Genomic DNA, 19703 nt, shown 5'->3' on the forward strand with positions numbered 1-19703 from the left:
TCGTTACAAAAAATTATTGTCAGTTTACACAGGGTCTTTGTATTTTTAAACTTCGTCTTTAGTATTTCTAGTCTCTTCCTTAACTATTCTTTGCATTGTGACATTTTATTTAATTACTTTGGGAATATATAATGTATACATAAAACTAATTATAATATTATGTAAGTATATAATGTAAAAATAACAGTTAACATTTTAAGCCCCATAGTACAGCCCAGGCCTTGTGCTAAGGACTTTAACTAAGAAGTCACAAAAGCATTTTGAAAATCCCACCTTTTACACTAAAAAAAGGAAAATATTAAGTGACTTGAAGATTATCTTCTTTTTTAAATGCCTTAATCACTTCTAATCAGGAAGAAATCATGTAGAAAATTTCACCTGAAAAGCAAGATGTATATTATTTAACATGTCACACAACAAGATGCTGCTGGTGTCCACAGAATGCCAAAGAGAATGAAATGTGAAATATTCAATCAATCATCGAGATGTTTTTGACATGATGCTGTTTTTCTAATGTACTATTTTTTTCTCCTGAGCTGTTATGTTACAAAGGCAAAGCCAGGAAGTAGGTGTGGAAATCATGTACAATGTCACGCATAAGATCAGAAAACCGTATCACCTCTTTCTTTATTTCTTCTTCATCTTCCAGGGTCAACGCAGCTAGTTGCTTAGCTCTCTGCTCCATCAGATTCACATATCGGATTGGGTTTGACAAAGCTTCAATCACATCTAAATAGGAAGGAGACATTTCATCTCAGAAGTCCTGAGGTCGCATTATCTACCATCTACCCATCTATCCATGCATCTATTTGTCATCCCCCCATTCACCTATCTATCCACCCATCCATCATCCACCCTCCATCGCTCCATCTACCATTTAACTATCCACTTATTTATCTAACCAACCATTCATTATCCATCCATCCATCCACCCATCCATCCATCCCTCCCCCTCCCTCCCTCCCCTCTCCAGCCACCCATCCATCCACCCTTCCCTCCCTCCCTTCAACCATCCATGCATCCATCCCTTCATCCACTCATCCATCAGTCCACCCCTCCATCCTCTATTCTCCTACCTAACCATCTATTCATCCATCCTCTGTACCTCCACCTACCCATACATCCACTTATTCATCTATCATCCATTCATTCATCCACACAAAGTTAAGCACTACATGGAAATCAGAGTCTAATCCCCATCATTTCACAAATGACAAAATTGAGGGGAAAAGATAAAGGCACTCAGGGTCATATTGCTTTGGTGAAACCCTGATTACTTGCCCAGAGACATTTCTACAATACTAGAGGTAGTATAAAACCATAGAAATATGGATGCCCCAGATGGAACTATCCCTTTAAATTAGGTTGTTTACCTGCATACGTGTCTGGCACATAGTCTTTCACCTCTATGTAGGCAAAAACAGCTGGCAGCATCAGAGGTTGGTTCCTTTCATTCCTTAGACTGATGTAGTGATAGCCTGGAGGGTGACAATACTACTATGTTTCACATATTTTCTTCACAATGTCAGTGATAACACATGAACATCTATGTGATACAAATGTTTATTTTAGGTGACTTTGGGTGACAAACAGGTCACTTCTTTCTCACTTTCATTACATGGCTTTGAAGTATTCTTTTTCTCAGCAAACAAAAAAAAAATATTGATTCTCTCTTGCTCATTCTTTTCTTTTTTTTTTCCTTTCCAACTGCTTTTTTCCCCACAGAAGAGAATTCTAAGCCATTTGTCATAGATTGAATAATTGGTCCAAATTAGTCCCCTGTAATAGCATCATGCCTTCCATGACTTTCTAACTTTAAACAAACCAAACCAAACCCGTTGCCTTCGAATTGATTTCAACTCGTAGCGACCGTACAGGACAAAGTAGAACTGCCCCATAGAGTTTCCAAGTACCACCTGGTAGGTTCGAACTGCCGTCCTTTTGGCTAGCAGTCACAGCACTTTACCACTACAGCACCAGAGTTAAATTTTTTGGGTGGTAAAATATACACAACACATAATTGTACTTTGTACAATTAAGCAACATTTAATTACACCCACAATGTTCTGCGGCCATCACCACTGTCTATTTCCAAAACTTTTCTATCACCCCACACAGAAACTCACTACCCGTTAAGCAACAACTCCCCATTCCTTCCTCCTCCCCCCAACCCATGGTAACCACTCATCTACTTTGGTTTCAACGCATTTGTCTATTCTAGATATTTCATGTAAGTGGGATCATTCAATACTTGTTCTTTTGTATCTGGCTTAGCATAATTTTTTCAAGGTTCATTCATGTCATAGCATGTATCAAGGTGTCATTTCTCTTTATGGTATTTACATACAATATTCCATTGTATGTAACCCAAAAAACTCACTGCCGTCGAATCGATTCTGACTCATAACGACCCTATAGCACAGAGTAGAACTGCCCCGTAGAGTTTCCAAGGAGCGCCTGGTGGATTTGAACTGCCGACCTTTTGGTTAGCAGCCATGGCACTTAGCCACTATGCCACCAGGGTTTCCAATTGTATGTATGCACCATATTTTATCTGTCCATTCATCTTATTTATCCATATATTCCACATTGCCTGCGCCATTTCACATCCCCACCAGTAAGGGATGAGGACTCCAATTTCTTCATATTCTAACACTTGTTATTTTCTTTTTTTAAAAAAAATAGTAACCATCCTACTGGGTATGATAGCCATTGAGCTTTTTAATAGGCTGTTACTGAGAATTACTGTGGTAATAGTTGACTAACATATCATAGCTCATCACAAAAACATGAAACTGCCAGATATAAATAATCATAGTCCCACTTACATAATACAATCAAAAGGTTCAAATGGCCTCCTAATCAATTCTTCAATAATCATGTGAGGCAGTGATGCTTTCGTTTAAAATTTTAATAAAAAGCTCCTCGCCACACTATCCATACCTGGTCGAATTGCTTGCACTGGCAAGATCCGGTGACCAATAAATTTGCCTCCTTCTTCATAAACTGCTACCCTTAAACAGGCCAGAGAAGGAAGTACCACCTACAGGGATATTATGGACACAACAGGTTACAAGAATGAGCAACTCCAACAAAAGGATTACCAAAAACCAAACCAAATCCATTGTTTTCAAGTCAATCCTGACTCATAGCGATGCTACAGGACAGAGTAGAGCTGCCCCAAAAGGTTTCCAAAGAACACCTGGTGGATTTGAACCGCCAACCTTCTGGTTAATAGCCGTAGCTCTTAACAACCCAGGTACTATTCAAACAGGCATTCCTTTTTCAATCCAAGTCAAAATTTCTACATAGCTAATATACATAGAAAGTTAAGCTGTTGCTCTTTAATTTAGATTTTGAAAACTAGAAGACAGAGTGATATGGCTTCATTTATGATCTATCACATTGTCCCAATGAGGTATTTGTTCAATACACAGGACATTTTCTTGTAACAACGTGGAAATGACACAAGTTCTATGCTTAAGTACAAAGAATTAGTGGTCTTATCACAATGTGAGCATTTTGGCATTTTCAAAGCAAATGACTTATCCTTTCAAAACAAAAGTTAAAAAAAGAAAGAAAGAAACTACAGCTTTCAGGATAGCTTTCAAAATGCTACTGATTTATACATTTGTTAATTTCAAAATTAAGCGACAAATAATTACTCATCTCATTTTTTTTCTCATTGTCAAAGACTTGGAATGCACAGTTACATCTCCAGGAATACAAGAACAACACCCAGACTCTCTTTAAAAATGCTTTTGGTTATAATGGCAAACTAACCAGACATTTTTCTAAGTGTTTTGTAATATACTAACTTACAGACTATTTGTAACAACCCTATGAAGTAGATACTATTATTAAACCCAGTTAACATGTGAAAAACATCAGAGCACAGACAGAAAGTTAAATTCTCCAAAGTCTTCCAGATGTTAAGTGATACCACTGGGATTTGAACCCAGACAGCCTGGCTCCAGGACCCATGTTCTTAACGACAGAAATCTCAGAGGCAATATGTTAGATAATTTTTTTTTAATTCCTGTAGACACTTGAATCATCAGGATCAACTAGAGGTGTGTTCCTGCTGATGAAACCTGACAAACATATATCCCATTCATTGGACTCCTTTTCAGGGAGGAGAAATGATGAGTTGTTGTTGTTAGGTGCCGTCAAGTTGGTTCCAACTGCCCAGTCCTGAGTCATCCTTACCATCGTTGTTATGCTTAAGCTCATTGTTGCAGCCACTGTGTCAATCCACCTTGTTGAGGTTCTTCCTCTCTTCTGTTGACCCTGTACTCTGCCAAGCGTGATGTCCTTCTCCAGGGACTGATCCCTCCTGACAACACGTCCAAAGTATTTAAGACGCAGTCTCGCCATCCTTGCTTCCAAGGACCATTCTGGTTGTACTTCTTCTAAGACAGATTTGTTCGTTCTTTCGGCAGTCCATGGTATATTCAATATTCTTCGCCAACGCAACAATTCCAAGGCCTCAATTCTTCTTCGGTCTTGCTTATTCATTGTCCAGCTTTCACATGCATATGATGCGATAGAAAATACCATGGCTTGGGTCAGGCGCATCTTAGTCTTCAAGGTGACATACTTGTTCTTCAACACTTCAAAGAGGTCCTTTGCAGCAGATTTGCCCAATGCAATGCGTTTTTTGATTTCTTGACTGCTGTTTCCATGGCTGTTGATTGTGGATCCAAGTAAAATGACATCCTGGACAACTTCAATCTTTTCTCCATTTATCATGATGTTGCTCATTGGTCCAGTTGTGAGGATTTTTGTTATCTTTATGTTGAGGTGCAATCCAGACTGAAGGTTGTGGTCTTTGATCTTCATTAGTAAGTGCTTCAAGTCCTCTTCACTTTCAGCAAGCAAGGTTGTGTCATCTGCATAAAGCAGGTTGTTAATGAGTCTTCCTCTAATCCTGATGCCCCATTCTTCTTCATATAGTCCAGCTTCTCGTATTATTTGCTCAGCATACAGATTGAATAGGTATGGTGAAAGAATACAACCCTGAAGCACACCTTTCCTGACTTTAAACCAATCAGTATCCCCTTGTTCTGTCCGAACAACTGCCTCTTGATCTATGTAAAGGTTCCTCATGAGCACAATTAAGTGTTCTGGAATTCTCATTCTTCACAATGTTATCCATAGTTTGTTATGATCCACACAGTTGAATGCCTTTACATAGTCAATAAAACACAGGTAAACATCCTTCTGGTATTCTCTGCTTTCAGCCAGGATCCATCTGACATCAGCAATGATATCCCTGGTTCCACGTCCTCTTCTGAAACTGGCCTGAATGTCTGGCAGTTCCCTATTGATATACTGCTGCAGCCCTTTTTGAATGATCTTCAGCAAAATTTTGCTTGCGTGTGATATTAATGATATTGTTATATAATTTCCACATTCAGTTGGATCACCTTTCTTGGGAATAGACATAAATATGGATCTCTTCCAGTCAGCTGTCCAGGATGCTGTCTTCGATATTTCTTGGCATAGACGAGTGAGCACCTCCAGCACTGCATCTGTTTGTGAAACATCTCAGTTGATATTCCATCAATTCCTGGAGCCTTGTTTTTCGCCAATGCCTTCAGAGCAGCTTGGACTTCTTCCTTCAGTACCATCGGTTCCTGATCATATGCCACCTCTTGAAATGGCTGAATATCGACTAATTCTTTTTAGTGTAATGACTCTGTGTATTCCTTCCATCTTCTTTTGATGCTTCCTGCATCATTTAATATTTTCTCCATGGAATCCTTCACTATTGCAACTCGAGGCTTGAATTTCTTCTTCAGTTCTTTCAGCTTAAGAAACACTGAGCGTGTTCTTCTCTTTTGGTTTTCCATCTCTACCTCTTTGCACATGTCATTATAATACTTTACTTTGTCTTCTGGAGCTGCCCTTTGAAATTTTCTGTTCAGTTCTTTTACTTCATCAATTTTTCCTTTTGCTTTAGCTGCTCGACGTTCAAGAGCAAGTTTCAGAGCCTTCTCTGACATCCATCTTGGTCTTTTCTTTCTTTCCTGTCTTTTCAGTGACCTCTTGCTTTCTTGTATGCTTTCATGTATGATGTCCTTGATGTCATTCCACAACTCATCTGGTCTTCGGTCATTAGTGTTCAGTGCGTCAAATCTATTCTTCAGATGGTCTCTAAATTCAGGTGGGATATACTCAAGGTCATATTTTGGCTCTCGTGGACTTCCTCTGATTTTCTTCAGTTTTGGTTGAACTTGCATACAAGCAATTGATGATCTGTTCCACAGTCGGCCCCTGGCCGCCTTCTGACTGATGATATTGAGCTTTTCCATCATCTCTTTCCACAGATGTAGTCAATTTGATTTCTGTACATTCCATCTGGTGAGGTCCATGTGTATAGTCGCCGTTTATGTCGGTGAAAGAAGGTATTTGCAATGAAGAAGTCGTTGGTCTTGCAAAATTCTATCATTTGATCTCTGGGATTGTTTCTATCACCGAGGCCATATTTTCCAACTACTGCTCCTTCCTCTTTGTTTCCAACTTTAGCATTCCAATTGCCAATAATTATCAATGCATCTTGATTGCATGTTTGATCAATTTCAGACTGCAGCAGCTGATAAAAATCTTCTATTTCTTCATCTTTGGCCCTAGTGGTTGGTGAGTAAATTTGAATAATAGTCTTATTAACTGGTCTTCCTCATAGGAGTATGGGTATTATCCTATCGCTCACAGCATTGTACTTCAGGGTACATCTTGAAACATTCTTTTTGATGATGAATGCAACACCATTTCTCTTTGAGTTGTCATCCCCAGCTTAGTAGACTGTACGATTGTCTGATTCAAAATGGCGAATACCAGTCCATTTCAGCTCACTAATGCCTAGGATACTGATGTTTATGCATTCCATTTCATTTTGAACGATTTCCAATTTTCCTAGATTCATACTTTGTACATTCCAGGTTCTGATTATTCATGTATGTTCACAGCTGTTTCTTCTCATTTTGAGTCGTGCCACATCAGCAAATGAAGGTCCCGAAAGCTTTACTCCATCCATGTCATTAAGGTCAACTCTGCTTTGAGGAGGCAGCTCTTCCCCAGTCATCTTTTGAGTGCTTTCCAACCTGGGGGGCTCATCTTCCAGCACTATATCAGACAATATCCTGCTGCTATTCATAAGGTTTTCACTGGCTTATGCTTTTCAGAAGTAGACTGCCGGGTCCTTCTTCCTAGTGTGTCTTAGTCTGGAAGCTCAGCTGAAACCTGTCCTCCATGGGTAACCCTGCTGGTATCTGAATACCAGTGGCATAGCTTCCAGCTTCACAGCAACACGCAAGCCCCCACAGTATGACAAACTGACAGACACATGGGGGAGAAATGATGAGTAGGTATGTGGAAATATTACAGCCCATTGATAACTGTATCTGCTGTACTCTGAAATAGCATTAGGGTCTCCCATATCTGTCTTTCACTGGGAGTGCTCATGTTAAATGCCATGTTTTGAAAACACCCATCCTAACTTACATCAGTTAAGCTAATGATGCTCATCACCAAACCAAAAAAAAAACAAATCATTCGCTGCGGAGTTGATTCTCACACATGTAGACCCCACATGTGTCAGAGCAGAACCGTGCTCCATGAGGTTTTCAATGGCTGATTTTTCAGAAGTAGGTTTCCAGACCTTACTTCTGGGATGCCTTTGGGTAATATTATGGATTGAACTGTGTTCCCCAAAAATATGTGTTGTAAATTCTAACTCCTATACTTGTAAGTGTAATCCCAGTTGGGAATAGAGTTTTCTTTGGTATGTTAATGAGGCTACTTCAGTATAGGGTGTGTCTTAAGCCAATCACTTTTGGGATATAACAGAGCAGATTCGGCACAGAAGAAAGAAAGCAGGAATGGGGGAAAGATGGATGCCACGTGGAGATCTCTAAGGAATGCTGAGAAGAATACCAGAGAAGCTTGGGACAAAGATTTTCCTCCAGAGCGGACAGAGAGAGGCTTTCCCTAGAGCAGTGCCCTGAATTGGACTTCTAGCCTTACAAGCTGTGAGGAGATGAAATTCTATTCATTAATGTAACCCACTTATAATATTCTGTTATAGCAGCACTAATAATTGAGACAGATGGACTCAAACCTCCAACCTTTGAGTTAGCAGGCTAGGACTTCACTGTTTGTGCAGCCCAGGGACTCCATGTTTATCACAAAGGAGGGAAATTGCCTAAATTTTATCCTCATTGAAATATTTGAACAATCCATCAGAAATGTGAGATGATTGAATTCTATTACCAAAAGGTATATTTTAAGGTGGAGAGAGGGCAGGGACAGGAAACTAAAATGCTAAAGAAGATCACAGACTTAGCAGGAGCAGCAAGATGCTTTAACAGAGACAGTCCCTCTTCAGAAGACTGCTTTTATACATGTTTTTGCCAGATAAAAGCAAGGCTATGGCAAGAAAGTTCACTCAATGTTCTACTGGACTTAACTGTCTTCCTTCATGAGATAAGCACGTGTAAAGATATTTGGCATTTTAGTGAAGGCAGGGAGAAGGGTCTAGTGGAATGAGAAAGATTTTAACCAGGGCTTTAAACTGGTTAATTCTGGTGTGACCCCTGCTGAGAATCTGCATTTCTAACAAGTTCCCAGGAAGTTACACATAAGAATCACCGAGGGATCTTGTTAACATGTAGGTTCTGATTCAGTATACCTGAGGTGGAAATGCAAATTCTCAGCAGGGGTTTGAAACTGAAGGAAGCAGTTCCAAGCCCTTGTTTTAACTCTACCAGACAGAATGTAGACAAAATGGAATGACCAGCTGCTGTCAGGAACTAGAGATTCTAGGGAATTTAATTAATATTCTTTCTAAAGCAAGTATAGACTTGCTTTGTCTTGGCTACCATATTATTCTCTGCTTTGCTTTTTACTTCGTTTGAGGTACAATGCAAATAAATCATTTAGCACTTGTATTATGCAAGGATGTAAGTTAAACTTAGGTGTTAGTCTTGTCTTCCAAAGTGAGGCATATCTGAATTAATTGATTTACAATACAATCCTGAAAATCAAAACAAGTGATTAATGATGATTTTGAATAGTTTCGAGAATAGCTTTCATAATGCTATTGTTTTATGATGGTGTAACTTCGCATATGAAGCAACATATAATCACTCCCTTCATTTTCTTCTTGGTGCAGAACACCGGAATACACAGTTACATATCCTGTCAAGAACACCAGACTAACCTTTTTGAACACAATGGGTTCTTCTTCCCAGACAGGATTTACTGCATTTCCTTGTGACGTCTTGGTCTTGAAGGCCTTCCTCCTTGTGTCCACAGGCAAACCAAACATATCCACTTCCACGTAGGTCCCAACTTTCTTATCAGAAAGAAACTGACCTGAAATTATCTAGAAAAATAATAAAAAAAGGAATTTTGATAAAAAAGTAAGACTTACGACAATAATTTAAAGAGGTGCAAATACTGATTATGAATGCTGAACCATAAGCAAAAAGAAACAGGAATGAGTGTAGAAATATTGTTTCTATTTCATTTAAAGAACTGACACCAAAAAAAAGAAAAAAAAACAAATTCACTGCCGCTGAGTCAATTCCAACTCATAGCAACCCCATAGGGTTCTGGGCTGTAAATCCTTATGGAAGCAGGCTGCCACATCTTTCTCCAGTGGAGCGACTGGTGGTTTTGAGCCACCAACCTTTCGGTTAGCAGCTGATTGCTTTAAGCACTGCGCCATGAGGGTTCCTTAAAGAGCTGACAGAGAAACTAATATTACAAATGCTGAGGTAGGAAGGAGTCGATGAATAAGACAAAGTTGTGTAAACTCATTGCTGTTGAGTCGATTCCAACTCAATGTAACCCTACAGGAAAGAGTAGAACTGTTCCAAAGGATTTCCAAGAAGTGGCTGGTGGATTCCAACTGCTTATCTTTTGGTTAGCAGCCAAGTTCTTAACCACTGCACCACCAGGGCTCTAAAGTTGTATAGGAGGGAATCAATGAACTGAATATTGACTTTAAACCGTCACGTCCAGTTTATCATCACCCCTAATCCCACCTCATTAGCCATCCATACATTTGTGGGTATCCTTTGCCTAGGTCTAAAACTATGGATATTGTAGAGTTTAAAAAAGAAATAAAAAAAATGCATATTCATAAAATGTTTCCCATATCTGCCTAATTCTCTAAGCCAATTTTCAAAATCTGAGGGTTCAGTCGGGGTGTCATAAAGTTAATGGAGATGGAGGCAAACAACAAACTGTTCTGGTGGTCTACACCTCAGAGGGGCTGCAGTAGGGAGTGAGTAGTGATGGAGAAAACCTGGTGAGTTTGGATTGTCTAGATGGAGCAAAGCAGTGTGCTGGCGAAGAGCTGTCTGAGCTGAACTCCATGACAGGTGATAGAATTTCCAAAATCATGGTTGGGCCAGAAATCAGACAGTCAAACCTTAGCACAATGGTAGGAGGAGGATGGTCTTCAGAGGGTGAATGAGGTCAAAGCCAGCTGCATGATGATGTAGTCAGACATTCAGAACACATTCCAGAGAAAGCCACAAGGAAGAGGCTCTCTGAATTCATCCTGGGACAACTCTTTTCCCTTGGATATTATTTTCAACCTGAGTACACAGCATCTGCTAGCCACCCCCTCTTTGTTTAACTTGAGGTTCTACATGAGTAGAAAGATTTAGCAGGCATTTTACAACACGTGTGAAGCCTCCAAGTTATGAGAATAACACTGGGAATTCAGATGCACCGAAATTTTGTGTGCTTAACATGTTTGATCAAAGCAGAAATTATTAAATTAACGAAGTTAAACCTCAGTGTTTTCATCAATAAAATGGGTTGGCGGAACACGATAGGAGCTGACAGCTTCATTTCGGCACTATGAAGTCAATTCTGGAAGGTCAAAAGAGACAGTACTGATGGCCTGTGTGCCGCATCTGGGCTCCCGCTGTAACTTTAAAGGCAGGGATCTGCTGTAACCTGTTCTGCCCATGGAGAGGCCGCTATGGGTCTAGAAGAGCCTTATCCTGGACTGAAGCCTCCTGGACTGACAGCAGTTTACACTTGGCTGGGGCTCAACTGTCCCCTTCACAACTCAGCTTACTTTCCTGCATCTATGCCATTGTTTTATAATTGCTTACACTGTCACAGCAGAATTGTCAAGAAAAATAATAAAAAAGCAAGCAAACGATCAGCAAACAAAGCAAAAGCTATTATTAGTTTGACCCGGCTACAACAACAATTGAAGAAAGGTTCTGAAAATAACATTTATCAGTGTGTGATGCGTAGGAATTTATTTTAATCAAACTTGACAGAAATTAAACATCCTTTGTTGAAAACAATTTCCTAAAATAAATATAACCTTGAATCTCTAGTTCTGCCAGCTGCATGCTTTTTTATATGTGGCTTGAAATAACTTCTAAAGATATAATTGTGAGAGTCTTCATTGAAATTTTATTTATTTTTAATCTTTGGTATAAAATGACATAAGTTTTAAGGTAAAAATGGGCTCAATTGGCTAGGGTAGATAGAAATGAATGAAACCATTACAGAGGATTTTTTAAATAGAGTTTTTTTTTTTTAATGTCTTTGGTTTAAGATCAATCCAAATACTGCATTTATGTTCAATAAAAAAGTTTCTTATAAGATTAATCAGAAAAAAATGAAACATAAAAACAAACAGAATTCTAGCTACAACAACCAAGGGCTTATAGAATTCATTTAAAAATCTCTTAAAAAACTAACTTCCCACTCATAATATTAAAAATATTTTCTGGCAGTTAAAAATTTTTTTTTCATCTTGGCTGAAACATGAATGTGAAAAACTACAGAAAATCATTTGGAATTAATTATTTTAGGGCTAGGTTTATATATAATGAAGTGTCTTTTATTTAAAATCATTAATATATGTTTTTAAATTCCTGAATACACTGGTAGATTTGAAAAAAATCTTGCTATGGAAATTTGAGAGCTCTTATACAATATTTAATAACTTACTGAAAGAATACTTTATTCTCTCATTTCACTCAGTATAGATACTTCTCTAGAACTAAGAGGGAAAAAAAAAAAAATACTGACCAGAAAACCTCCCAATGTAGGTCACTAACTTTCATGGTAAATTTAATTGTGGGATATTTATATCAACAGAAAGGATTGGCTATAGTGAATATTACCAACTCCTTCTATTAAGGTCCATTTTTTATTATGCTAAGAGTGGGACTCAGCCCCTTTATCTCATCCATGTGGTTTCTGAAAACTTATAATATGGTTTTTGTTTGGTAAAAATATATATAACAAAACATTTGCCAATTCAGCATTTTTTACATGTCCAATTCAGTGACACTGGTTATGTTCATCATGTCGTACAACCGTCATTACTATCCATTTCCAAAGTATTCCAGCACCATTAACAGAAACTCAGTGCCCCTTAAGCTAAAACTCCCCTTGTCCCCTTCTCTGCCACCTCTGATAACCACTACTATTATATTTCTGTGCAAATAACACTGGCCTTCTAAGTTTGTCTGCCAGCCACTCCCTCCCACCAGGAAGTGTTTTGGAAAGCATACAACGCTAATTTTATTATTTTTTTTACAGCCCTTAGTGAGTTTATGAAAACATCTGGGGGGCAGGGGGGGAGGAGTGGTTGGCAAACAAATGTAGGAGGCACTTGTTATTTGCGTGAAAATACAATAATAAACTTTGACCTCCATACATTTGTCTGTTTCATACGAGTGGGATTATACAATATTTGTCCTTCCGTGTCTGGCTTATTTCACTTAGCGTAATGTTTTCAAGGTTCATCCTTATTGTAGTATGTGTCAGGACTTCATTTCTCTTTATGGCAGAGTAATATTGTATATACTATGTTTTGTTTATTGTGAAAAGTGCTGCAGTGAACACTGATGTCCAAGTTTCTTTACATCCTTTCATTTCTTTTGGGTATACACGTAACAAAGGGATTGTTGGGTCATATGGTAGTTCGACGTTTAACTTTTTTGAGAATCTAATGTGGATTTAGTCATTAAAAGGTAATAATGTATAAAAGGAGTGGAGCCTTTAATAGCTACTAAGTTTTTAATGACTGAACTACTTCCTCATACAAAAGGGATAAATTCAAGACTTTGGTTGGGGACAACTTTGTAACAGAGCTGTACCTACCTTAACAGATAAAGTGTTGGCCACTATCCCATCTACGATGCCTTCAGTAAATGGATCAAAATGCTTGTCAGGTCTCCTCATGAACTCTGGCTTTAATCTGTAGCCACTCTTCCCATTGTATTCATATATCCCCATATTTATTTGCATAGCCAAGTCTGAATATCAAAAAGACAAACCTTTAGTATGAATGGATTTATATTCTGAGCAAGAAAATAACTATTATTATTAATTCCTCGTATTAGAATTCACTTTTGTGACTGTTCTCCTTTACAAAAGTAATATTTATTCATTGCAGAAACTTAGGACACACAGATAAAGAAAAAAAAAAAAAATCAGCTGTACTCCCCAAATTCAAAGATAACCACTGTCAATAGGTTGAGGTATATTCTATTTCTTCATCTAAAACATATTTTAAATATAGAATATATCCATTTCATTAAATATTTTTCTGCTTTAATTTTAACAACTGTATAAAATCCCATTGAAGAGTTATATTTGACTAAGTGTATTTAACCAGCCCTTTCTTTGGGTGCATTTGTTTCTTCTAATTTTTCACTATCACATATAAGGTTTTGATGAATATCCTTGGGAAATCTTTGTATATATCATCAAGTATTTTCTTAGGAGTGGAATATCTGGGTCAGAAAATGTGCACATTGGAGAAGGATTTTGATAAGCCTTACTAAAAGACCTTTCAGAAAGCTTAAACCAACGAACATTTCCCTAATCCCTGTTTTTGAGGACAGGCTCTTCCGCGACTCAACAACAATGGATGCTGTACTTCTTCTTCTTTTAAATTTATCCTGAGGAGCAATCCTTTTCTTTTTAAAATGTGCATTTCTTTGATTTCTATGTACCACCACCAATTTCTAATCACACACTGACTCTTTCCCAGTGGACAATGGCTGCTGCTCAAAGTTTTCCTAGGATTCATTCATTGTACCAAATGAACGTTCACAACAGTTGCAATGCTAGGGTTAAAAATAGATTTTAAAGTCATAAAGAATTTGGATTTGGCAAGCTGTCAATCACTCCAGATTATCTGTGCCACACTTATATGCATAATAATTAGGTGATTATAAAATTATTTCAGAGCTCCATGTAACAATCATTTTTAGAACAGGGTAAAGAACTGATATTTTCTCACTCATGAAGTTATTATAATTATCACACCAAGAGCAAAAATGGAAAATGATAGATCTATCACACACACGCACACACAGAATGGCTCCAAAAGTCCAAAAAATTACATCAGACAATCGAATCATATGTTCTAAAAAATAATACACAACGAACAAGTAGATTTATTCCAGGAACAAAATGACATTGTCTATTGGGAGCTACTAATATAATTGGTCACATTTATGTACAAAAGAAGAAATAAACATGTTTCATACTGTATGATCATCCCAATAGTTGTCAAAGGGGCATTTAATAATATTCAACAAAAATTCCTAAAACACTGTCGGTCAACTGCTGTTGTTAGGTGCCGTCGAGTCAGTTCCAACGCATAGCAAGCACATGCACAACAGAATGAAACACCACACGGTCCTGTGCCATCCTTACAATCGCTGCTATGTTTGAGCCCATTATTCAGCCACTGTGCCGATCCATCTCCGCGAGGGTCGTCTTCTTTTCCACTGACCCTATACCTTACCAAGCATGATGTCCTTCTCTGGGGACTCGTCCCCCCTGATGCTTTCTTAGTATGTTAAAGAATACCTGTCTCAAAGTCACAGCCAACATCCTGCTCAACAGTATTACAACAGGATGAAAACAATGTCTACTCTTAATACTTCTATTTAATATGATTCTAGAATGGGCAATCCAAAGCAATAAGACAAGGGGGCGAATTAGATGCATTTAAATTACTGTGATTGTGTATCTGAAAACCCTGATAGAATCTACCCACCAAGTATACTACCGATAAGAGCTAGGGAAGATGGCTGTTGATAAAATATATTTATTTATAAAATGAATTTACAAATGGTAATATCCAGAAGCAATCTGCTAGGAATGTAGCAGGAAAAAAAAAAAAAAAAGATTTGACCTAAAGAAACTAGACCTCTAGTAAAGATCACTGATTTTGCTGATGGACTTAATATAAGAAATTTTAAAGTAAAAAAAAAAAACATTGTGTGATAGAAAAACTAAAAACTGTAAAGATGTTAGTTTTCTTCAGGTAAATTTATAACTATACTGCAATTTTTTTTTATACTGCAATTTTAATTAAAATATTTTTTAAATGGGAATGAGAGGAACAATACGATTAAATAAAATTAAGTTGGAACAAGAATTTCACTTACAATGACAAAATTAAAAAAAAATAGCAACAAAGGAGAATTTCTACTTCCAGGTATTAAACCATATTATAAAATACTATAATGAAAACAGTGAATTACTGTATTTTTATGCAAATTATTTGCACCTTCTATGTTTGTTTGCCAATTGAGCCCTCCCCGTGCCACAGTATTTTCATAAGTGCAATGCACTAATTTTTTTTTACAGTAGCATATAAAAAAAAAAAAATTGGCATAGTGGTGCTTATGAAAATACCTTGAGGGAGAGGGCACAGTTGACAAACAAATATAGAATGTGTGCGTTATTTGTGTAAAAATATGGTACTGGCCCCAGGAGATCAGACAAATTTATTAATGGAAAAAAAAAATCAAGTGAAATAATGGACTCAAATTAACAACAATAAAAAAGACTACATCTATAAAACTGTAGCTCCACTTCAGCAAAATAATTCTTCAGGGAAAAATAGGATTGATCTCTTACCGAGATCATATATCCAAATCAAATTTGGATGGATTACAGGGTTAGATGACAAAAAAAAAAAAGAAATACATGTTAATACAGATGACTGTGGGGTGGAGTTAACCAAGACTACATAAAATAAAACATTAATACATCTGACCTCATAAAAAACATTTTCTTTCTGTGTAATAAAACAGGCAATATAGTCTACATAAAAAGTGCTGTCATAAATGAAGAAGAAAATTGACAAGTGTTCATTTGCCGGGATAGGCAATCTACAAAAGTAGAAATATAAAACTCAAAACATATTTTTACATGTTCAACCTCATCAATGATTACAGAAATTAAAATAAAAAGAACAGTGAGAAAATATATTTTGCTTGAAATTTTATTATTATTTTTTAATGATAACACTTGGACACGATTCCCAATGAAAGGGTCCAGCTCTCATTGCTGACCGGGATGAGTCTAGTGCAATGCTTTTGGTGGACAATTTGGTAATATGCACAAAGAATGCTGAAAACTTTCATATCCTTCAGTACAGTAATTCTTTTTAGGAACTAATACTATGAGATAGACTTGACAATTTATATTCAAGACTATTCAGACAGAGGAAACTCTGGTGGCATAGTAGCTAAGAGCTATGGCTACTAACCAAAAGGTCGGCAGTTCGAATCCACCAGGCACTCCTTGGAAATCCTATGGGGCAGTTTTACTCTGTCCTATAGGGTTACTATGAGTCGGAATTGACTTGACGGCAATGGATTTATGGGTTGGGGTCAGTCAGAGTATTGCTTATCGTAGAAAAAAACAAAAAACAAAACTCGGTGTCCAGAGAAAAGAAATAGATTTTTGTGAATTGTTAAACATGCTTAATATACAGCCATTAAAATTCACATATAGTATTCAAGCATATACTTTTTAACGTATTTTTTTAAACAGGGAATTAAGTGAAAAGGTACCCTTATGCACGAACAAAAATAATTACGACTACAAAGCCAAAAGTTAACATGCTGAATTTCTGGGTGGTAGCGTTTCTAGCAGTTTCATCCTTTTTATACTTTTCTGAATTTTTCAAATCTTTACAATAAAAACTATTACTTCTAAAAAGTATAAAAAAGTATTTGCTTGAAAAATAATGCAAACCTTCATAGAAATAAAGATAATAAATTATTGAAGAAATTTTCTCATTTTTCAAAGTTTACGTGATTTTTTTTTTTTTATGGCATTGATATTTACTTTGGTGAACTTTGTATTTTTCAAAATCAGGTCTGGCAATTTTTTTCTCCCCTGATTACTTGGGGATGGTTCCTGGACGCTTGGAAATGTGGCTTTATAATCAAGCATCCCTGGGCTACTTACCCACTGTTTGGAAGTTAAGTGCAACCATCTGACAACCCGCATTCCAGAAAAGCTGAGGCATATAGTTGGATGAATCCACACGTGTTCCTTTTGGATATATTCTGCTAAGCTGCATTTTGTTGTATCTGGACCATCATGTTAAGTAGTGAATACAGTTATCAAAAGAGTCAATAATATTAACTGAGAGGCCACCCTCCATCTTTCTCTACTGGGGGAATGAACTAAATATTGATGATCTCATTGAGCTAGTGAGTGAAATATGAAAACAAAAACAAAAAACCCCTTTCTGAACAAGAGGATAAATGCGATTTTAGAATACAAACATAGTATTATCTTTGGAGGGCCTTGTGGGTAAAAATTAACGGGGTAGTAAAAATGGCAAAGTCTTAATTGACAGGCTTAATGAATGATTAAGGACACAGGAGGAAGCTGGAAAGTATCCAGTCATGGGAGAGGACAATACTGTGTTTGGCAGAAGCAGATAATAGGAACTACATAGCTTTGAAAATAATTTTTTTGAGGGGAAAAATATACACAACAAAACATACACCCATTCAACAACTTTTACGTGTATAGTTCATGAACAATGGTTACATACTTCACGTTGTGTCACCATTCTCACTATCTTTGCCCATATTGTTTCACCACTGTTAACTTAGACTCTCTGCCCCTTGATGTTCTCATCTGTGCTTCAGAGTTACTGGTGTCATTTTGATCTTATACAGATAATTCTTTACAAGGGCACAATGCTCAAGGAAAACCTTCTTTACTGAGCTAAACTATTGTTTAGTTTAAAAACTACTACCTTCCTTGCCGTGCAACCAGAAGAAATGGGTGGTGCCCAGCTACCATTACTGAACGTTTTGATCATGGACCCAGTAGATGGGTCTTTATCAAAAGGAGAAAAATTATGGAATGGAACTCCAAATTCTTATTGGAAATCAGACTTACTGGATACACTTAGACTGGAGGAAACCCTGGATCTATTGCCTGGAAGCAACTTTAAATCTTCAACCAAAACTACCCCCTGAAGTCATTTATATAGCTATTTTTGAAATGCTGACTGCTCATTCTCTTAACCTTCTCTGAGAATGCTACTTTCTAAGACTGTAGTACTCTTTACTATTGATAACAAGGTAAACATTCTGATCTTATTTCATATTTTGGTTCCTACTATTATCAGTTTTCCATTCCAAGAACCTGGGATGTCTTTCAAGTGCAATTGACTAGCTCCCATTATCATGTACTGCCAGGTAGAGACTAGCTTAAGGTTCTGAACTTGGGCTGGAGAGTTAGGCAAAAGTGAGTTTGAAAACTGACTCTGAAACTTGCTAGCTGTATGGTCTTGGGCAAGTTAATTCACCTTTCTCTGCCTCAGTTTCCTCATCTAAAAACTAGGTTTAACAATTACTAGATCATAGTGCTATTGCGAGGATTAAATAAGACATATAATGAAAATGGCTCTATGAATAAGAATGATGATGATTTTTATAGAGATTTTGTTTATGGAGTCTACGTTTGTCCCCTCTGCTACTGTTGATGAATTTGAAAAGGGACTTGTTAAAATTTATTTTAGGACTTGCTTCATGAAATTGAACTCTTTGGGACATTAGTAGTAAGTAATTGTATGAAAAGAAATTTAAAGGCCTGTTTCTTTTTCTTTTGGTTCATGCATAATAATAAAAAAAAGCTTTGTTGCCAGTAGTATCAACAAAGCCATTATTAGGAATAAATATATGTTTATATTCTCACCATTATCATCACAACAATTTTTTTGACCCGACATCTATTACACTTGAGGCCTCAAGTAAGGCTTTATAAACACACACACTTTACATATATCCACTACGTATGTATAAGGAGCCCTGGCGGCGCAGTGATTAAGCACTCAGCCGCTAACCAAAAGGTGGGCGGTTTGAACCCACCAGCTGCTCCACAGAGAAAGATGTGGGAGTCTGCTTCTGTAAAGATTTACAGCCTGGGAAACCCTATGGGGCAATTCTACTCTGTCCTATAGGGTCACTATGAGTCGGAATCAACTTGACAGCAATGGGATTACATATATAAAGCACACAGTCACACTTTACATACATTATAACGAATCCACACAGCAAGCCATAAAGCTGGTCTCATCATTCCTGTATTACAGATTAGGAAACTCAGGTAGGTTAAGTAAATTGTTAAAAGACACAGAGCTTGATGGTGCGGAGAGGTAGACGTGGTCTTAAAACCTGAACTTGCTCTGGCCCAAGGCCAGTTCCCTTTTCCACTTGCCAGCCTATCCCATTCAGCACTGCACACAATTACTTATCAGAAGCTGTGTATCAAGCCCAGATTTTAGACTTAAGCCATTTTATGCATCTTTCTCCTTATTAGAAAAAAATTAAATAGCACACAACTTCAGTTGTGTTAATTCAGGAGACATT

At 37.3% G+C, this 19703-nt stretch overlaps 1 protein-coding gene across 5 annotated transcripts in view; it reads right to left on the minus strand.

Annotated features, from left to right (window-relative positions):
• PLCB1 (phospholipase C beta 1) overlaps window positions 1-19703 on the minus strand; it is an 845524-nt gene that overhangs the window by 160784 nt on the left and 665037 nt on the right. For all 5 annotated transcript variants that reach the window (XM_064275782.1, XM_064275783.1, XM_064275785.1 and 2 more), the window contains exons 18-23: window positions 17278-17402; window positions 13156-13310; window positions 9224-9388; window positions 2944-3043; window positions 1374-1478; window positions 620-729 (exon numbers count right to left, since the gene is read on the minus strand). In XM_064275782.1, coding sequence (XP_064131852.1) covers window positions 620-729; window positions 1374-1478; window positions 2944-3043; window positions 9224-9388; window positions 13156-13310; window positions 17278-17402 — 760 coding nt within the window. The remainder of the gene's footprint in view (window positions 1-619; window positions 730-1373; window positions 1479-2943; window positions 3044-9223; window positions 9389-13155; window positions 13311-17277; window positions 17403-19703) is intronic.

This window comes from Loxodonta africana, chromosome 24, assembly GCF_030014295.1.
Source record: "Loxodonta africana isolate mLoxAfr1 chromosome 24, mLoxAfr1.hap2, whole genome shotgun sequence".
In the NCBI taxonomy this organism is placed as follows: Eukaryota; Metazoa; Chordata; class Mammalia; order Proboscidea; family Elephantidae; genus Loxodonta; species Loxodonta africana.